Here is an 18,414-nt window from a genome sequence, read left to right as displayed (position 1 = left end):
AAGGTCTTCCCTGTTTCTACGGGAAAATGTTTTAAGCCCTCCTGTCCTTAGGATTTCTGTATTGTAATATCTGCTATTATCAAAACCATTTACTATTGGTCCATCTGCCTCACTCCTGCTTCTCCCACCACCAAATTTGTGTCACCCCTGCACCTCTGTTACTATGTTTGCCCTGAAGATTTCACTGGACTCTCATCTTCACTGGCGGTTTGCAGGTGGTATGCCAGTCCTTTGACAGTTATTTTCAGAATTTTGAGCAGTGTTGAGAGACATTTTCTTACATTTGGAATTCTGTTCATTTCAGACTTCTACATTTTTCTAGATATTTCTATCCAAAAAAATAAGACATAATTATAAATACATCCTAAATAAATGTGAATGCCTGATATTCAGGTTTTAAAACTAAAATGTCATTTGGTCCTAGGACATTTTGAGGTCATGGAGAAAACATTTGATGCTTCAGGTGGCTAAAGACACTGAGTGAATTCATGACATGCTTATGTGGACTATTTCCTGTAGACTGAGAGAGTACATCTATCCCTCCATAGTTACCCCAAAACATGGGAAGCAGTGGTTAAAAAGACAAGCAAGCATTCCATTGTGAGGCATGTGATTGGGGGGTATTGCAGAAGTCACAGCACGATGGTATATGCTTTTTGCAAGGCAGTTGTATCATTTTACTGGTACTAAAAGTTTGGGAATTGCTTTTTTTCTTTATTATGAAAGTGTTTAAATGTATATAAAAGAAATGCAACAGTATTTTGTATATGCATGTATATGAGCAGATATATTAGTGTGTGTGTGTGTATATATGTACACACACACACACACACACACACACACACACAGAGGCATACATAAACGCACATATATCCTAATTCTGCTGAAAGGGCCTAGAAGCAAATGAGGATACCCAGTTTCCAGACCTTGGTTTCCTATATCATTCCACTTAAAGGAACTAGAATTTCTCGGAAAAATGGCCAACTCTGGGTCTAGGACAGGATTGGTACAAAGTAAGACAGAAAGTGAAAAATGATGAGGCATGTCAAAAGGACACAGGAGTCAGCTTGAAGAGGCTCCCAATTTGAGCACCAAAATAATTAAGGACATTAATAAATTATAGACCATTGGAAAAACTAGGAATCTGTGAGTCTTTGCTAATAATAAATAGGTAAAGGGCGAGAATGGAGGGTTTGTATTTAGAGTGGAATGCCAAGTGCTGACCGGTAAATGTGGAAGAGGCCTAGAGTTGGAAAATCAAGATTGGTTTGGGCAAGAATCATCAATAGATGCTAAATTGGGGGAAATTTTGATGAAGACTGGGACATTTGGATGATTTTAAAGTGTCTCCCTACAGATTGCATACTAATTGCAAGAGGGAAAGTAGTAACTGAACAGTATAGAAACGGGATCACCTTGACCAAGTGGTCAAAATTAACATCATTAGTAAGGGACAGATGGCCATCATGGGCATCCAAAGGTGATGATGCTGAGATGGACACAGCATCTCTTAGGTCGGTATTCTGCTCCAGGGATGCTTAGTCCGAATCTAATCATGCGAAAACATTAGACAAACCCATAATGAACAAAGTTCTCTTAAAATACATTTCTGTATTGTTTAGAAGTGTCCGTGTCATTGAAGACAAAAGAAGCTGTAGAGATGTTCCAGATTAGAGACCAAAGAGATACAACAACCAATGTCTGATTCTAGACTGTATCTTGTATTGGAGGCTGAAAAAATATGAAGGATATTATTGAGTCAACTGACAATATCGGAATCTGGAGGGGTAGATTAAAGTATTGATAAGTGGTTATATAAAACTGACAGTGCTCAACCGGGTTCTGCAGAAGTAAGCCTTTATGCCCTAAGGCATCCATTATGTAATGGATTTGCTTCTCTCCTGTGCATCTAAAATTATACTGGCCAAGTGTAATCCTTGGGAGAATGGAAAAATAGTCACTCAGATCATTTTTTGCAGGGCTTAATTCTCTCAAGGGACTAGATAACAGGCTGTGAAAGAATATACTCATTTTTAGGAAATAGGCATTGAAGTATTTAGGGTTGAAGGAAGGACATACAGTCTTCTCTTAAATGGCTCAAAAAAAAGTTACATATAGCGAGTCCAAATGCTAAAGCAAATAGGGGAAAATGTTAACAGGCAAATCAGATAAATAGTATATGGGTGCTTTTTTTCCTTGCAACTTTATATTTAAAAAACTATCTCCTTATAAATTGGTATCTGATGCATTTAAGAGTAACATTAGCTGGATGTTTTATATAAGCCTGAAGCTTTCATGCCTTAATGAGCACTCAGTATTGTGGAATATACTACTGGACAGCAATTTTTGAGAGAATGTCTTAGCAAGAAGCTAATCACTGTTAATCGCCAGTTGTGTTTGAGTGTCTTATAAGAGCCTTGAACTGACTCCAGTCCTTTCTGGAATAAGTCAAAGTATAAATAAATAAGAACTGTGTGAAATGCTTAAGGTAGACAATTACTAAAAGCAAAAATAAGTTGAAAGTGTGTGAAATACTCCTCACAATCATATTTGATTTCTCTTTCTAGGAGGAGCTTTTGGATATAAAAGAACGCCCTCATTCCAAACAAAGGCCTTCATGCCTCTCTGAAAAATACGACAGGTAGGGTGGGTGCTTCTATTCACCTTTTTATTACATCAAACTTGGTAAATTAGGAATTGTATTGTTTTGGAGCTTTTTAGTAGAATTATGAGTGGGGAGATTTCAGGGGTATTGACATTGGGCTTCAGCATAAATACATAAACATGGCTAGCATCTTACTGTATTATCTTCATCAGTTTTATTATTAATTAGCTTTATACCATCGATTCAAAGATTTGAGCTACAAGAGACTCTGAGGACAACTAAACCAATTCACTTTCAACTAACTAGTGAAGAAACTAAAGCTAGAACATGACCTGGGCAAAGGCACATAGTCAGAAAGCCTAAGACTTGAACATGAGAGTCCTCACTGAGGTCTTTTCTCTCTCCCAGTGGTTTTTGCTCTGTGCTTTCAGGGTCCTTCCTCAAGGGTCCGCCCAGGTAGGGTGATCAGAAGGTCTCTAAGCCGTTTATCTGTGTCTCCTCCCCCCCCCCCCCCCCGCAACTCCCTGAAACAGAAGACTCATCCACATTAGCCCTTTGGCATCTTGGACTCCTTCCTAAGAGGTGGAAGGCTTTGGTTTGAGAAGAGTATAGCTAAAAATGGTCTGTAAATCTCTTACAATAACCCTACATTGCACTTCTTACGGTAACCTTAAGACTTAAAGGTCACTTCTTAAATACAGTAGTACCTCGGTTTTTGAACATCTCCGTTGACGAACATTTCGGGTTACAAACTCCATAAACTCAGAAGTAAATGCTTTGGTTTTTGAACACGCCTCGGAAGTCGAACTTGTCACGCGGCTTCCGCCGGGTGCAAGATCCTGAGGCCTAGCTGTCGGCTATTTTCGAATGTTTCAGAACTCAAGTGGTCTTCCGGAACAGATTACATTCGAAAACCGAGGTACCACTGTATCAAGGTAGGAATTTCATATTGGCCCACATTTTCAGCATATAAAGCACCTATTGTGTTTAATGTCTTGATTGAATAGGACATACTCTTTATTTTGTATATGGACTGTTCAGAAGGTTGCTAAATCTGGACTCCTCACCACTTTCCCCTGAAAGTGATTACTTGAATAATGGCTATTCCAATTGGTTAAGATTTTTTGGTAAGTCTCAGATAGCCTGAGGGTTTTGTTTTTTCATTAAAGCTGTAAAGCTTTTTTTATGCCTCAGGTTGAATTTTGTTTGTTACAACTATTTCTTCTTAGGATAAAATAAAGTTCTGTGGGCACACACATTCCTTTTATTCTGAAGTGGAGACATTGTGCCTAGTAATAGTAACGAAAATAGAGAGCTAGAGGAAAGAGCTGCTCATTCTGCTGTTTCTCTCCTCTCAGAGAATTAAAATTTGTTGGATTCTTAAACTCTAAGCAGTTCCTAAAACCAGATGAGGTAATATGTCCTTTAGAGTGAGGCGTTTGAGACTAAGAGGTTGACTCACTTAGTCAAGAAATGTTCAGTTCCTGCCATGTGGCAAATACTGTGCCAGGTGCTATCAAGTACTGCCTGCATGGAACATCAGTCTGTGGAAGGATACAGTCAAATAAACATAAGAGTTTATGAAAGACAAGTGTAGAGTTCAGTGCAGCCTGGTCTGATCTAGGGTTGGGGAAGTGCTTTCTGCAGAATATTAAAGTGCATAGCTCAGTAACCTTCCAGGATGTCCCTGATGGTGATGGCGGAGCTACAGTTCGGTCCCACAAACTCCAAAGCTGCTCTGCACATTGTACTATCTGCCCCACCCTCCCCCACCCCATTGTTAGAGAAGGAGAAACAAAATAAAAACCAAACCACATATTTTAAGTTCATAAGAGCTGTCTGTCTTGCTTATGGGAAAAACTGAGACTGTGTAGGAATTCTAGAAAAATACACACTAAGCATTCCCGGAGTTACTTCTAGTGAGAGGATTAAGGGATTTTTCCTCCCTTACACTAATTTTTAGTAAACTGAGTAGTCACTGTTTATGGAGCCATCTTCTTTGTGTGGGACAGGTATCGTTACTATAATCCAGATGCACCCCAAGGTTTGTGGTCTGAATGTTTCATTTATACACAGACCACTGGTTTTCAAGTGACTACTGGTATTGTTGGAACAACAAAACAGTTTTACTGAATTAATAGTTGCTTTTGTTTTCATCTTAAAAGAGATAACTATTCTAATGGCACCCGTGAAGTTTTATTTTGGAAAGGATTTCCGTAACTTGATGAAGTTCGGAAATTAGACTATGTATGTATGTAGTTAATGGGTGCAAGTGCTAACTGTTGGTACCCTTTGACTTGTAGTGATGGCGTCTGGGACCCCGAGAAGTGGCATGCCTCTCTTTACCCAGCTTCAGGGCGGAGTTCACCAGTGGAAAGTGTGAAGAAAGAATTGGATACAGACCGGCCTTCCCTGGTGCGCAGGATAGTAGGTGAGCACGCTGTCACTCGGAAGTGGAGGGAGCAATTTTGCAGACAATGCTCTTTGCTGCGGCTTCATTCTTACCTGCGAGAGTTTTGTGCATTGGAGCAAAGTATCTTTATCAGGAAACTGATTTACCAATTGGATTTTTCCTGATTAGCTGAATAAAATTATAGCCTTCCTGTATAGCAGAGGGAAGTAGACTGTATTAGGCTGTGTGCTTTTGAATTGAAAGTACTGATGTCTCTCATTGACATGGACAACTGAGTTAGATGTGGTAGGGAGCATAAAGTTGTACTGGAAATCCGGTTATGCTTAGTCTCATGTATGAGACTTGTCCTCAGGTATAAATCAGTTCTGGCAATTCTTAATTCGTAATGGATTATGATCTGAATACAGAGTGTAGATATAGTTTGAGACTGGAGTACAATTTGATCTTCCATACCTTTACCCTTTTAAACTAGAAAAGATACTGAAGAGTTGAAATGGGGTCCTGACAATACAAAAACTAAACAAGGAACTTATTGCAAGAGGAACTAACTCCTTTTGAGATAGGAAGACAATCCATCATAAATTTGGAACTGAGCGAAGAAGATAGGAGTGACGCTAGTTTGAGCTGTAAGATATTTCTACACAGAATTTGTTAGTACACGTAGTGCAGTAATGTCCCTCAAACAAGGAATTTATTCTAACAATCATTAAAGATGTGCCACAGACTTCATTAAAATGATGGAAACTTAGAAGCAACCTAAATGTCCAGCAGTAGAAATAGGTTGAGTATGTGTGAGTACTACATTGTTCATCTATAAAAATATGTTGGAGATGTGTTTACCAAGTTATATATAACTGTCCATGTTATATCTTGTTTTGGAAAAAACTGAGACACTGCATGGAAATTCTGGAAAAGCACACATTGAAACATTTCAGGAACTGTTTCTGGTGAGAAGATTAAAAGAGGTTTCTTTCACTTGGACTTACCTTCAGTTTTCTGATTTTTCTAGGAAGAATTTTTATGTGTTGACGTGTATTTTTCTTACACTTTTATTGAAATATAATTGCCATACAATAGACTGTACATCAAGTGTACCATTTAAAGTTTTAACGTGTATACACACGTGAAACCATTACCACAATCAAAGTAATAAGCGTTTCCATCACCCCCAAAAGTTTCCTAAGGACTCCTCCTGTGAATTTCCTCCTCACACTTCCCCCACAGACAGGCACTGATCTTCCTGTCACTACACATTAGTTTGCATTTCCTAGAACTTAATATAAATGGAATTATATGGCATGCACTCTTTAGGTAGCTCAGAATAGTTGTTTTCAGATTCATTCATGGTGTCAGATGTATAAATAGGTCCCTTTTGTTGCCCAGTAGTATTCCATTGTATGAATTTGCCACGGTTTGTTTACTGTTGGTGGACATTTGGGTTTCCAGTTTTTGACTGTTAACCAAAACTATGAATATTCATGCACCAGTCTCTATATGGACATATGCTTTCTTGTCTCTTGGGTAAACATCTAAAAGTAGAATGGCTGGGTCCTATATAGTAGATGTATGTTTAATGTTTTGAGAAACTGCCATGCAATATTTTCCAAAGTGGTTATACCATTTTACAGCAGTGTATGAGAGTTCCATTTGCTCCACATCTTCCTCAGTACTTGAAATGGTCAGTCTTTTTTATTTTAGCCATTTATCAAGTGTGTAGTGGTATCACATTATGGTTTAATTTGCACTTCCCTAATGACTAATGATGTTGAATATTTTTTCATATGCTTATTGACTATCCGTGTATCCTCTCTGGCAAAGTATCTGTTCAAACCATTTGTCCATTTTTTAACTGGATTGTTTTTTGAGTTTTTAATAAGAGCTTTTGTATGTATTGGATACAGGCCGTTTATCAGATAAGTGCTTTGAAATATTTTTTCCCAATCTATGGCTTATTTTTGCATTCTCTGAACAATACACCAGATTCTTGAATAACATCATTTCATTCAACATCATTTCATTATAATGTTGATGAGATGCCCTAGGAACTTTTGTTTATATCAATTAGCCTCTGGTAAAACTGGTTTAATTATACATTGTTTGACTTAAAAGTCACAGAACCTATCAGTGACATTAAGTGAGGACTTAACTGCCATGTTTCCCCGAAACTAAGACCGGGTCTTATATTAATTTTTGCTCCAAAAGACGCATTAGGGCTTATGTTCAGGGGATGTCATCCTAAAAAATCATGCTAGGGCTTATTTTCCGGTTAGGTCTTATTTTCGGTGAAACACAGTATATCTGTCAAACAGCAGAAGTTTTAAATTTTGATCAAGCCCAGTTTATCATTTTTTAAAAGGGATTATGCTCTTGCTGTGTCGTGCCTGAGAAAACTGCTTAACCTAGTGTCACGAAGATTTCCTCCTGTGTTTTCTTCTAGAAATTTTATAGTTTAAGGTTTTGCATTTAGATCTATGATCCATTTTGTGTATAGTACCAGATGTGGATTCAGGTTTATTTGTTTGTATATGGATATCCAACTGTTCAACACCATTTGGTTGCTTTTTTTGTGGGGTTTTTTTTTTTTTTGGAGGGGGGTGGTGGAGGGGAACAGGACTTTATTGGGGAACAGTGTGTACTTCCAGGGTTTTTTCCAACTCAAGTTGTTATCCATTTAATCATTTTGTGGAGAGCACAGCTCAGCTCCGGGTCCAGTTGCCATTGTTAGTTTCAGGGGGCACAGCCCACCATCTCTTGCGGGAGTCGGGGAGTCGAACCAGCAACCTTGTGTTTGAGAGTCCACACTCCAACCAACTGAGCCATCTGGCCACCCGGGAACTGAGCTGCAGCTCATTGACTTCATTCTAGCTGTGGAGGGCGCAGCTCACTGACCCATGTAGGAATTGAACCCACAGCCCCATTGCCCAGAGCTCGCGCTCTAACCAACTGAGCCACCCGTCCGCTCCTCAATACCATTTGTTGAAGAGACAATTTAACTTTTTCAGTAGTTACGTTTTCAAATACTGACACCTACTATAGTTTATTTCATAAAACATTTGCTAATAATTACATAGGTAAGGACTTAGTCAAAATAAAGTGATTGAGGAGACGAATCATGGAAAATCATTTATTAAGTACATTTATTGCTCCAAAGAGAAAAAGCAAAATCTCAGTCTTACTTAAATATGCAACGTCCGTGTTACTCTGTAGCTTTTAGTGGTGACTTTTCCAATACCCCTACCACCGCCAGTCGTGGACATGCCACCTAGAGAGGAAAATGCCCTTGCTGGTTTGCTTATCTTTCTATTCCTGGCGTCTTTGCAGATCCACGAGAGCGCGTAAAAGAAGATGACTTAGATGTTGTTCTCAGCCCACAGAGACGAAGCTTTGGAGGGGGCTGCCACGTGACGGCTGCTGTTAGCTCCCGGCGCTCAGGAAGCCCGTTGGAGAAAGACAATGATGGGCTTCGCCTGCTTGGGGGACGAAGGATTGGCAGTGGGAGGATAATCTCTGCTAGGACCTTTGAAAAGGATCACCGTCTTAACGATAAGGACCTGCGGGACTTGAGAGACAGAGACCGAGAGAGGGACTACAAGGACAAGCGTTTCAGGGTTTGTTTCTGGATCTTTTGGCACCTCATGTACGTAGGGACTCAATATTCACTTCATTTATACAAGGTTACTTTGAGATCCTGCATGAACACAGCCCATTCATTCTTAAGCCACACAGGGAGCAGTAGAGAGAGCTGCGTGGGGTCGGGGGCAGCTTCAGTTCTACAGCATAGTATCTTCATCGCACTAGTGAGCGTTATCTAATTCATCGAGACCTTGATTGAGGTAGAAGTGCCTTAAGTAGAATCTTATTTTTTAAAATATCTTGTATTATGTATTTTCCAGAGGGAGTTTGGCGATAGTAAGCGTGTCTTTGGTGAGCGTAGAAGAAATGACTCCTACACAGAAGAAGAACCCGAATGGTTCTCAGCTGGACCCACAAGTCAGTCTGAAACCATTGAGCTGACTGGCTTTGATGATAAGATACTGGAAGAAGATCACAAAGGGAGAAAAAGAACGAGGCGACGGACAGCCTCTGTGAAGGAAGGTCAGCAGGACCTTTGGGATGGTATATCGTCTCCTCAGCTTGTGCCTGCTGCTAAACAGAAACGTGTCACATTACCCTGTTAAGAGCACTGGTACACGAAGGCGTTCCCGAGATAAGAAACATGGTAGAAATAACGAGGGGTCTCATGTATTGAGCACAGTTTATGACTAGACACAGAAGCATTTTGTCTATATAATCCTCCTAACAACTTTGAGCTAGGTACTTGTATGCCTATCTTAGAGATGAACAGTTAGAGGTACAGGGGGCTTAAGGGACTTGTCTGTGGGCACTAGGGAAGTAAGTAGTGAAGAGGCAAACAAGATGCTTTCACGCTTCGGAGCCCACCTTCTTCACCAGGCATTAGACCTTCCCAGGTGACTTGGCATCTCCTAAGCTCAGTTTTCTTAACTGTGAGATAAGGTTAGGTGTCTCCTTTACTAAACTGAAGAAAACAGCTAAATGTATGAGAGGTGCCAGCTGCAGAGTAAGGGCCCCATAAGTTGTTTTCAGGGCAGTCAGTAACCTGGCTCAGAGTGGCTAGCTCTGGGCTGATGGTTTTGGGAAGAAGCAGTGAAGAGCCAGGTGGGCTAGTCTGGGTTTTGAGTTCTGAGACTGCTGCTTAGAAACACGATAATCTTTGATAAAACTCTTAACAGGTGGGCCTTTTTCTTTGTAAGGTGAAGACAATGCCTACTTCATTACTTTGAGGGTTACTTTTAGCATCAAGATCAAATGTACACATCAGAGCTCAGCCTCTTGTGGACAGTTACTCAGTAAATTCTAGTTCCTTGCAGCCTTCAAGTTTAGTGGGGAACAAACCTTTTGGCAGAGACCTTAGGTGAGCAAGCCACTTAAGCTTTCAGTTGTTGTAGTCCTGCTTTGCTCTCGGAAGTGTTACTGGAATGTCAGTGCAGATGACAGCATTTAGCCTCTTTTGGTCTAGAATATCCTGGCTGATTAATATCAAGGCTACGGAACTTTTGGGGACTTTTGAGAAGGGATGAGTCTAGGTTTTATGCTTTTTTTCCTAGAAGATTTTTATATCTGTTATGATGTTGAAACTGTAGGCAGCTCTTATATAGTTGTTTTTGCAGGGTGGTGCTTTGGGAGTTCTGTTCTTCAGATTAAAAAGTTGAATGCCCAGTATGTCTCAGTGCACTTACTTAAAAGAAAAAAGTTTTTTGGTTTTTTTTTTTAACCCTACACATTTTGCTTTTTGCCCATACTCTGGCTAAAATTAAGATGTTAGTTTCCTTAAACATTAGTTCTCGGTAGCTTCACTTAGACATTACCTTCCCATCCTAACAACAACCAAACATTACTGAGTTTTAAACGTACCAGGCACTACAGAGTAAGACAAAGCTGATTAGAGCAGGTTACCTGCCCTCAGAGAGCTCAGTCTTACCAGATGGTTACTGTAATATAGGATGGTAAATACCCTGAGAGATAATACAGTGATTATAGAGAAGGCTGTGATCAATTTTGCTGGGTAGGATCAAAATGGATAGGCAGGGCAGGCTTCCTAGAGGAGGTGACATTTGTGCTTTGCCTTGAAGGATGAACACCAACCTGTAGGCAAGTGAAAATTGCCCTCATGCTGGGTTTCACCATCTGGCTGATTGTGCCAGATGCATGTGTGAAGACAGAGCCAAATTAATTCTGTTCCGTTTTGAATCAGTAAGAGACTTGGCAAAGCTTATCTTTTTAAATAAATAGATAAGTCATTAGAAAAAGAATCCACTACACTGTAGAAAACTTGGAGAATGGGCTGAGTAGGGGCTACAGTCCTGCTCTCTTTAGGTTGGTGTTCTGGCTTGTTAAGGCTGTTTCCTCCTCTAGCTCCTGTAGGAAAGGACCTGTTTTACAGTTGCAAATGCTGTACCAGCACAAGAAGTCTGCTTTTAAAGTCATCGGTGGCTGTTCGCGTGTGATGATGGCTGAAGCCACAGAGTAAGTCTGGAGCGATTCGCTTGATCAGACTGTTTTTGTCCTGGTTTTGCTTTCAGGCATAGTCGAATGCAATGGAGGAGTGGCCGAAGAGCATGAGGTGGAGGTCATCCTCGCACACGAGCCTGCTGCTGATCAGGAAGTGCCGAGGGACGCCGTTTTGCCTGAGCAATCCCCAGGAGAATTTGACTTTAATGAGTTCTTTAACCTTGATAAAGTGCCGTGCTTGGCTTCGGTGAGTGTAGCAGCCTCTTATAAACATGGAGGAGCAACTGTATGCTTACATTTGTCCTGAGTCTTAAGATACCTCTTTTTAAAGTATTGTTTTGCTAGATGTTTTGGGGTTGTTTTGCCTTTTATTCTTAATTTTTAAGAATGAACTCTTGTTTGAATTTTTGAATTCAAATAACTCATTTGAATTTTTGTTGGCTTTGTTTTGAGAAGCTTAGTGGGAATGACTAAGTGAGAATTCAGTACAAGTTAACTTTTTCCAGACTGGTAGCATTGGACTAAGAATTCTTCAGATGTTGAAGAACATTGTTTGCTTTAACTTCTAAGTAGTTAAGTGTTTGTTGTAAAGATTTACAGTGGAGGTGGATTTTTATAACGGGTGATTGGTGTCACGCTGATCTGCATTCCTTGGGTAAGGCTGGCTGGTGAGGTGATGCCTTTGTGATGCGATGGTTCTGAAAACCTTTAGTGTAGAGGAATTTGGGATGCTCTCAGTGTTGCTGCTGAACTGTTGAGGTCTAGGCTTTCTTGACTTTTATAGTAGAAACAGTAAGCCATCCCAGACCTTCACTTGCTACCTGCCCTTCCTCCTATCCCCTTCAGCCATTTAGGGCTTAGTATACCCTCATGAAACCTGTGAAGAAAACATTTAACTGGCCTACATACACAGAAATCAGGTTTTCTGTGGTTGCTGAAAGAGTGCATAGAACTCTGATCAAATAGAATTTAAAAATCATTTGACCAAAAGAATCTGTACATTCCAGATGTCCCATTTACAAGACCAAATACAGCAAGTAAATTTGACCAGTCCTTTAGAATTGATAGTTCATGGAATTTAACTTAAATGACTCTATTGCTTGACTATAACTGCTCCTTGTTTGATTAGTACATTAGCAGATAAAACTGGGCACAACAGAGCGGGCAACATTGGCCTATCTCTTGTCATTTGCCTGCCTCACCCTCAACCCCCAAAAGATGGCCACCTAGTAAAGGCGAGCAGACACTGCACAGAACTGAGGTACAGGGCCACAGATGAGTTCTATGGCAGTACTTCTTAAATTGTCTTTGGTAAGGGGCGCCGGGTTTTATGTCCAATCCACTGAGGACCAAAACTTCAGTATAAAGTACCAATGTCACGGCAGTGACAAATTGCTGTAGAGGTTTCTAAGCATGTACTCTCACTCTCTTAAATTACTTCTGTGTAGACAGTATGGTCCAGGCCCACACAGTCTGTGGCACTGCTCAGGAGCATGGCTCCAAATCACCTGGCAGCTACTTGGTTTTGTTTCTTAAGTTGTAGGAGCAATTTTAACTCAAAGTTTCTTAGCCAGAAACTTCACTAGCTAGCCAACAGTCCTTTGGCTCACTATGAACAGAAAGGTCACATCCAAATGTGAACTTAATTTACTTGATGTAAAATTGAGTGGTCCTCTCAAATTCTTAGCTTTTGAGGGGACAGTAATTTTTTATTTTTATACCAACAAACAGTGTTTGGTGACTTTTTTTTTTTTTTTTGGTATTCTTACAAGACAGATGGAGATCTTATTGTAAAAAGTTTTCACAGCAAAAGGTCAAATTTAGAGACCTGTACTTGGCTCCAAATGTGAGCATCTATAAAACTTACCTGTTTGTTGAGGCAGACAAAAAATTCAAAACGAAACTTTTAACGATAGGCAATATACAGTGCTTTAGGCTTTATATATATAATTAGTTATTTAATCCTCACAAAACCTGTATAAGTTAGTTTGCTGCTGTTTCCATTTTATAGATGAGGAAACAGACACAGAGATTTAAATAACTCGTCCAAAGTCACACAGCTAGTAAGTGGTGGGAACTGAATTCTGATTTATGCGATTTCAGTTAATAGTCTTTGCTCTTAATTCCCCACAACTGTACTTCCTCTAAAGCATAAAAGAGAGGAATAGGAACTCAACACCATCTTATCCTTTGGCTCTCACCCTCAACCAAAACTTGGCTAATGCTGAGCAGTAGGTACTGGGTAGGAAATCTATCCATGCTTTTTATGGAGGTACTGACTGCTCATTAAGGTGTGTATACTGAGTAACATTAATTTAAAAGAAAAACTGGGATTAGTAAAACAGGTGCTTCGATGTGCTATATGACCAGCTGGATTCTAATACAATGTTCAGAAAATGACCAGTCAGTTGGGGAAAATAAGAAGGGCTATATAAGATTTGAATGTCATTTAACAAATGTTATATAAAGTGCTTGAAATAGTACATAGCACTCCATAAGCTCCACAATGTTGAGTATTAATAGGTATAAACAGAAATATACCTATATTTCTAAACTATATTTACTGCTATTAGAAGTTGACAGTCACAAAAATCGATCCAAACTGAGTTTGGATCCCATGTGCAAATAATTTCAGTTAAACAATTAAAAATAGGTTTGTTTTAGGTATGTCGCAACTCTTAAACTACATACAGTGCCTGACACATAATAGGTGCTAAGTATGTTGAATGAAGAAAAAAGGAAATCAAAACAGAAATCCTAAACTATGTAGAAGGATGAACAGGAACATGACATAGAAAATCCTTGGTGGCGTAATCAAAAGTATGCTTGGAAGAAAATACACTCATTAGAAATTCCAAAAAAATTAAACTACAGTGAAACAATACAAAAATTCACAAATTTCCACAAAAGTAGAAAACGATAAAAGAAAAGCATTGATGAATAAAACCTAGTAATTATGAAAGAGCAAAAATATTACACAGTATCTGTTTGATAATCAGAACAATAATATGAATCTTAGGATATGACTTGTCTAAGTGACCTTTGTTTGAGGGACCAGACTAACAGTCATACAGGTTACTTTTAAAATGCTATTTAAAACCTGGTCTAGAAAGAGCAGCTGAAACATACCAGAATACAGTTCACAGGGTCCTCTACTTGATTGGTTGATGACCAACAAGGATGTAGCAGAGGGTGTCTTGACCAGGAAGTCAGAGCTATGGGCTCAAGTCTCCATTTCCTGTGCCAGGTTGCAGGATGGGAGGCACTGCTGTGAGAGCATCCCAGCTTGCTCTGTGGTAAAAACAACTGATAAGCTAAACTCTTTCAGGTTCTTTTTGGGTTTAAAATGCTTTAGTTTCTTGACATTGGCATTTCCAGTAAATGTGTGTAAAAGTAACTTTGTTTCTACTTTTTATGTCTTAACTATAATAAAACTTAGCCTATAAGAAATCTTAAGCAAAACCAAATTGGTCAATAATCAAAATATGGGAACGACTTTCTCTACTTACTACCTATCATATCTTTAGAAAATGTCCAATATAAAAATACTTTATATTCATGTCCTTTACTTTTTCATGTTCCTCCTGTGTATCTTCTGATTTTTCCCTCTACAGTATGATCAGAGGAAATAAAAGGATTAAAATGCAAAGCCATTTTTTTGCTAATTTCAAACTTTCTAACATTAAAATATTTTTAATAGCTGTAGCTTTTAGTTACTTTTAAAGTAATTCCTGTTTATCAACCAAGGTGATTGTATCTTGGGTACAATTCCCAGTTTTTCACAGTGCCACGTTTCATGCTTCTCTTATACTTTATTGCAAAATTAGTGCATTTAAAAGTCAGCATTATTTAAGGTGTGAGAGTCTACAAGTGGAATGTGATTGAAACTGTCTGAATAATACCTCAGAAAATTGAAGTACCACAAATAATAAATTAGTGTCTTGAATTAAAATCCCTTGTGTTCAAGAGAAGTATTTTGTGGTTTAGTTTGGGTATGTATAATGAGAAAATTCTTCCAGATAAGAATAAAAGCATCTTAACCTTCCACGGCTGAACTTTAACTGGAAACTACAGGTGCCACACTTCAGATAAAACAGTCACTAACTGTTATCCATGTACCAGCTTGGGGGAAAATGTGTTTTCTGTTTACCATTGGTATAGAAGTGAAAGCTTATGCCTTATTTTCAAGGATGTGCCTCTTTTTGGATTGACATTTGCTTTATCTTGTCTTTCTAAATATCAGTAAGAACACTGCATAAAAATCAATTTGAATACTTAACTGGATTTATGATAGAGTAGAATTGAAAATTTTCCTTTTTAAAAAATATTTAAATCTAGTTTTTAAGAAAGATTGGTAATACAAATTACTGTTATGAAACAGTGTTGAAGAAATCATTTCTGATCATAGTGCATCGTTTAGTTGGCCTTATTATTAAGCCAGACACCATAGAAGTCTGATTTAAAACAAAACAAACACCTAAAAACTCCCCATTAAGTTCAAACAGATACTAGAGATAAGTTAAAAGTTCATCTTTCACATTCTGACACTTTCTAAACTTTGGCTTGGAATTGTCATCTCTATGAGCTCTACTTTTTAACTTTTGGCTTCTGAAATTATCAGCGTTGAACTTTATAATGTTCATTACAACTTTGAGAATGTTTGAAGCAAGGGTTTTCTTTCATCACCTCTCCATACCTGATGTTTAGTTGAAGGCTACTCATCTGCTTGCCAATGGAACGTTTTAGTCCAGGTGCTGATTTTGATTTTGGAACTATGTCCTCTCAGAACTCAGTAGTTCATGGATTTTTTAATGAGGCAAAGGATAGAAAACGAAAATGCTTTCTGTGGCCCAGAGGTTTTGCTTTATATGCTTAGAAAGTGCATGGTTGGTTATGCCCGAGTTTGGGTTACTCAGAAATGACCCAGGAGAGGAAGAAAAATTAAAGATGTTCAAAATCCTAAGTTCTGAGGGTGTTTACCTTCAGATCAGCTGCTTCAAAGGAAGTTTCAAAGTAAGTGACCCTTTCTTAAAATTTGAATCTTCTTGTCCTTTTCACTTCGAAACTATTGTCTTAGCTCCTTCTGTATTTCCCTTTAGATGATAGAAGATGTTTTGGGAGAAGGGTCAGTCTCTGCCAGTCGGTTCAGTAGGTGGTTCTCTAACCCAAGCCGATCAGGAAGCCGATCCAGCAGTCTTGGGTCAACACCACATGAAGAACTGGAGAGACTTGCAGGTAAATGGCTTCAGATTCTGGCCTTGGACATAGACTTGAGCTTTCTCTGACATTGTTCATTCTGTCTTCATTAATCGGGGGTCCATTAGGGTTAAAGGATCTCTGGATAGTAAAATCTTTAATTTGTGTCCTTTTAATACTGTTGAAGATATGTTTCTGTGCTGTATTGACACCAATTATCAATATATGTACTTGAAATATTAGGTCTGGAACAAGCCATCCTCTCTCCTGGGCAGAATTCGGGGAATTATTTTGCTCCTATACCATTGGAAGACCATGCTGAAAATAAAGTGGATATTTTGGAAATGCTACAGAAAGCCAAAGTGGATTTAAAACCTCTTCTTTCCAGCCTTTCTGCAAATAAAGAAAAACTTAAAGAGAGCTGTAAGTGTTTATTAGAGTCTGCTTTAGGTATCTGAAAAAGCTTCAATGTTGTCTTAAGGCAGTTAAATCTAACATACTATTTCATCAAAAGTCAAATAGATGGTGGGTTTCATTTAATGTTCTTTAAAAAAAAGCTTTCTATCAAACAGTAGCACCTCTTTGAGAACCTGTAGTCAGTGGGTCATGGGCCTTGTGATAAGAACTTTTCCACCAAGTCTTCTTTCTTACCTGGAGCCTAATTATGACACCAGTGAATGGTATAATCCTCCTAACGTGACAGCTCCTCACATCTTTGCCCCAATCTGCCATGTTCCTGCTTAGGTTATAAGCCCTCAACATAGAACCTGAGTGAGATAATAACCATGGTGCTGGTAACAGTCTTGCTGATGGTGAGCTGCTGGGATTCCTGTCCCTGGTAACAAGTCTCCAGAAGACTCATTGTAGAGATCCTCCTGCAGGATGTGCGACGGGATCTTGTCATGTCTTTGTTTTCTTTTTCTTTTTAATTTTTTTGGTAGAAAGAAAAGCAGGTTTATTCAGAATGCTGGAATTCTGGGAGAACGGTGGGCTCCTGTCCAAAGGCCATCTGCTTGATCTTGTCGAGTCTTAAAGCATAGCACCCCATGGTTGTGGTCTCCCCGTTTCTAGCACCTAAACATTTTAGGTTAGTTTATACCATCTCTTACTAAGTATGCAATTATGGCCTTATTCCCACTGAGCAACAGTGATTTTAAGTGTCTTCAATTCGTCTGTTTTTGGTGTCAGCCTTTTTTATTTTCACCTTAACCATCATGATAGCCAAAGAGAATTCCTACCACATAGTCCTTTGCTTGGCTTAACCTGGACTTTCTCAACCTTTTCAGCACATTCAGGGGTTGTGCTTTCAGTGGAAGAGGTAGAAGCAGGGCTCAAGGGCTTGAAGATGGACCAGCAAGTGAAGAATTCAACTCCCTTCATGGCAGAACACTTAGAGGAGACCCTGAGTGCTGTAACCAGCAATCGACAGCTCAAAAAAGATGGAGATATGACTGCATTCAACAAGCTAGTGAGCACCATGAAGGCAAGTGGGACTTTGCCTTCTCAGCCCAAAGTCAGCGTAAGTATTTGGCACAAACCCCAGCCTTTCCTCCTTTTCCCTCTTCTATTGCACTTCCCACCACAATAAATGGATTTTTAAAAAGGTATTCTGAGTAAGTTGGAAATTCTTTAGTAGTCACTTAGTCCTTGATGCTTTTGTGTGTTCTTTAATTATCGCCATCCTATTTATTACTAGGGAAAGATTTGTCGTTAATCTGTATATATTGTGGGTGACAGTATAAAGATTAAAAGATTCAGACATAACTTTAAGTCACTGTTGAAAAAAAAAGGTGTAAAAATATCTTTTTGGATGAGCTCCAAAGAAAGTCTTCTGTTTATTCAGCTACTTAAGTTAAAATAACTTACTGTATTTTTATAGTCAGATCTTTTCACACCTACTAATTATTCCCAAATACCTGCGATTACCAGCTTTCTTGATTAGGCAGTTGGCATTGGTACAAATCATTTGTAAAGTATCTAGGATAGATTTTTCAACACAAATGTACGCTGTATTTACTGATAGAAAAAGCTGTGACTCCAAACTTGTAAAACACCTTTAGGCATGAAGTTAAAAGGTGACCGCATGTCAGGTGTAGCACATGGTGTCTTTGTCATAACACATTTGAGGGTAGTTCTCTGCCATGGCTTATGTGTCAGTATTGCTGTTCCT

General features: G+C 38.9%; 1 protein-coding gene across 4 annotated transcripts in view; it reads left to right on the top strand.

Moving 5' to 3' along the window:
- EIF4ENIF1 (eukaryotic translation initiation factor 4E nuclear import factor 1) overlaps positions 1–18,414 on the top strand; it is a 42,646-nt gene that overhangs the window by 12,741 nt on the left and 11,491 nt on the right. For all 4 annotated transcript variants that reach the window (XM_081036506.1, XM_081036504.1, XM_081036507.1 and 1 more), the window contains exons 3-10: positions 2,568–2,641; positions 4,909–5,036; positions 8,340–8,626; positions 8,912–9,113; positions 11,120–11,295; positions 16,148–16,283; positions 16,488–16,667; positions 17,531–17,763. In XM_081036506.1, the coding sequence (XP_080892632.1) occupies positions 2,568–2,641; positions 4,909–5,036; positions 8,340–8,626; positions 8,912–9,113; positions 11,120–11,295; positions 16,148–16,283; positions 16,488–16,667; positions 17,531–17,763 (1,416 nt within the window). The remainder of the gene's footprint in view (positions 1–2,567; positions 2,642–4,908; positions 5,037–8,339; positions 8,627–8,911; positions 9,114–11,119; positions 11,296–16,147; positions 16,284–16,487; positions 16,668–17,530; positions 17,764–18,414) is intronic.

This window comes from Rhinolophus hipposideros, assembly GCF_964194185.1.
Source record: "Rhinolophus hipposideros genome assembly, chromosome: 24".
NCBI lineage: Eukaryota > Metazoa > Chordata > Mammalia > Chiroptera > Rhinolophidae > Rhinolophus > Rhinolophus hipposideros.
Note: the sequence above shows the minus strand (reverse complement) of the source record. Positions and strands in the feature narration are given on the sequence as shown.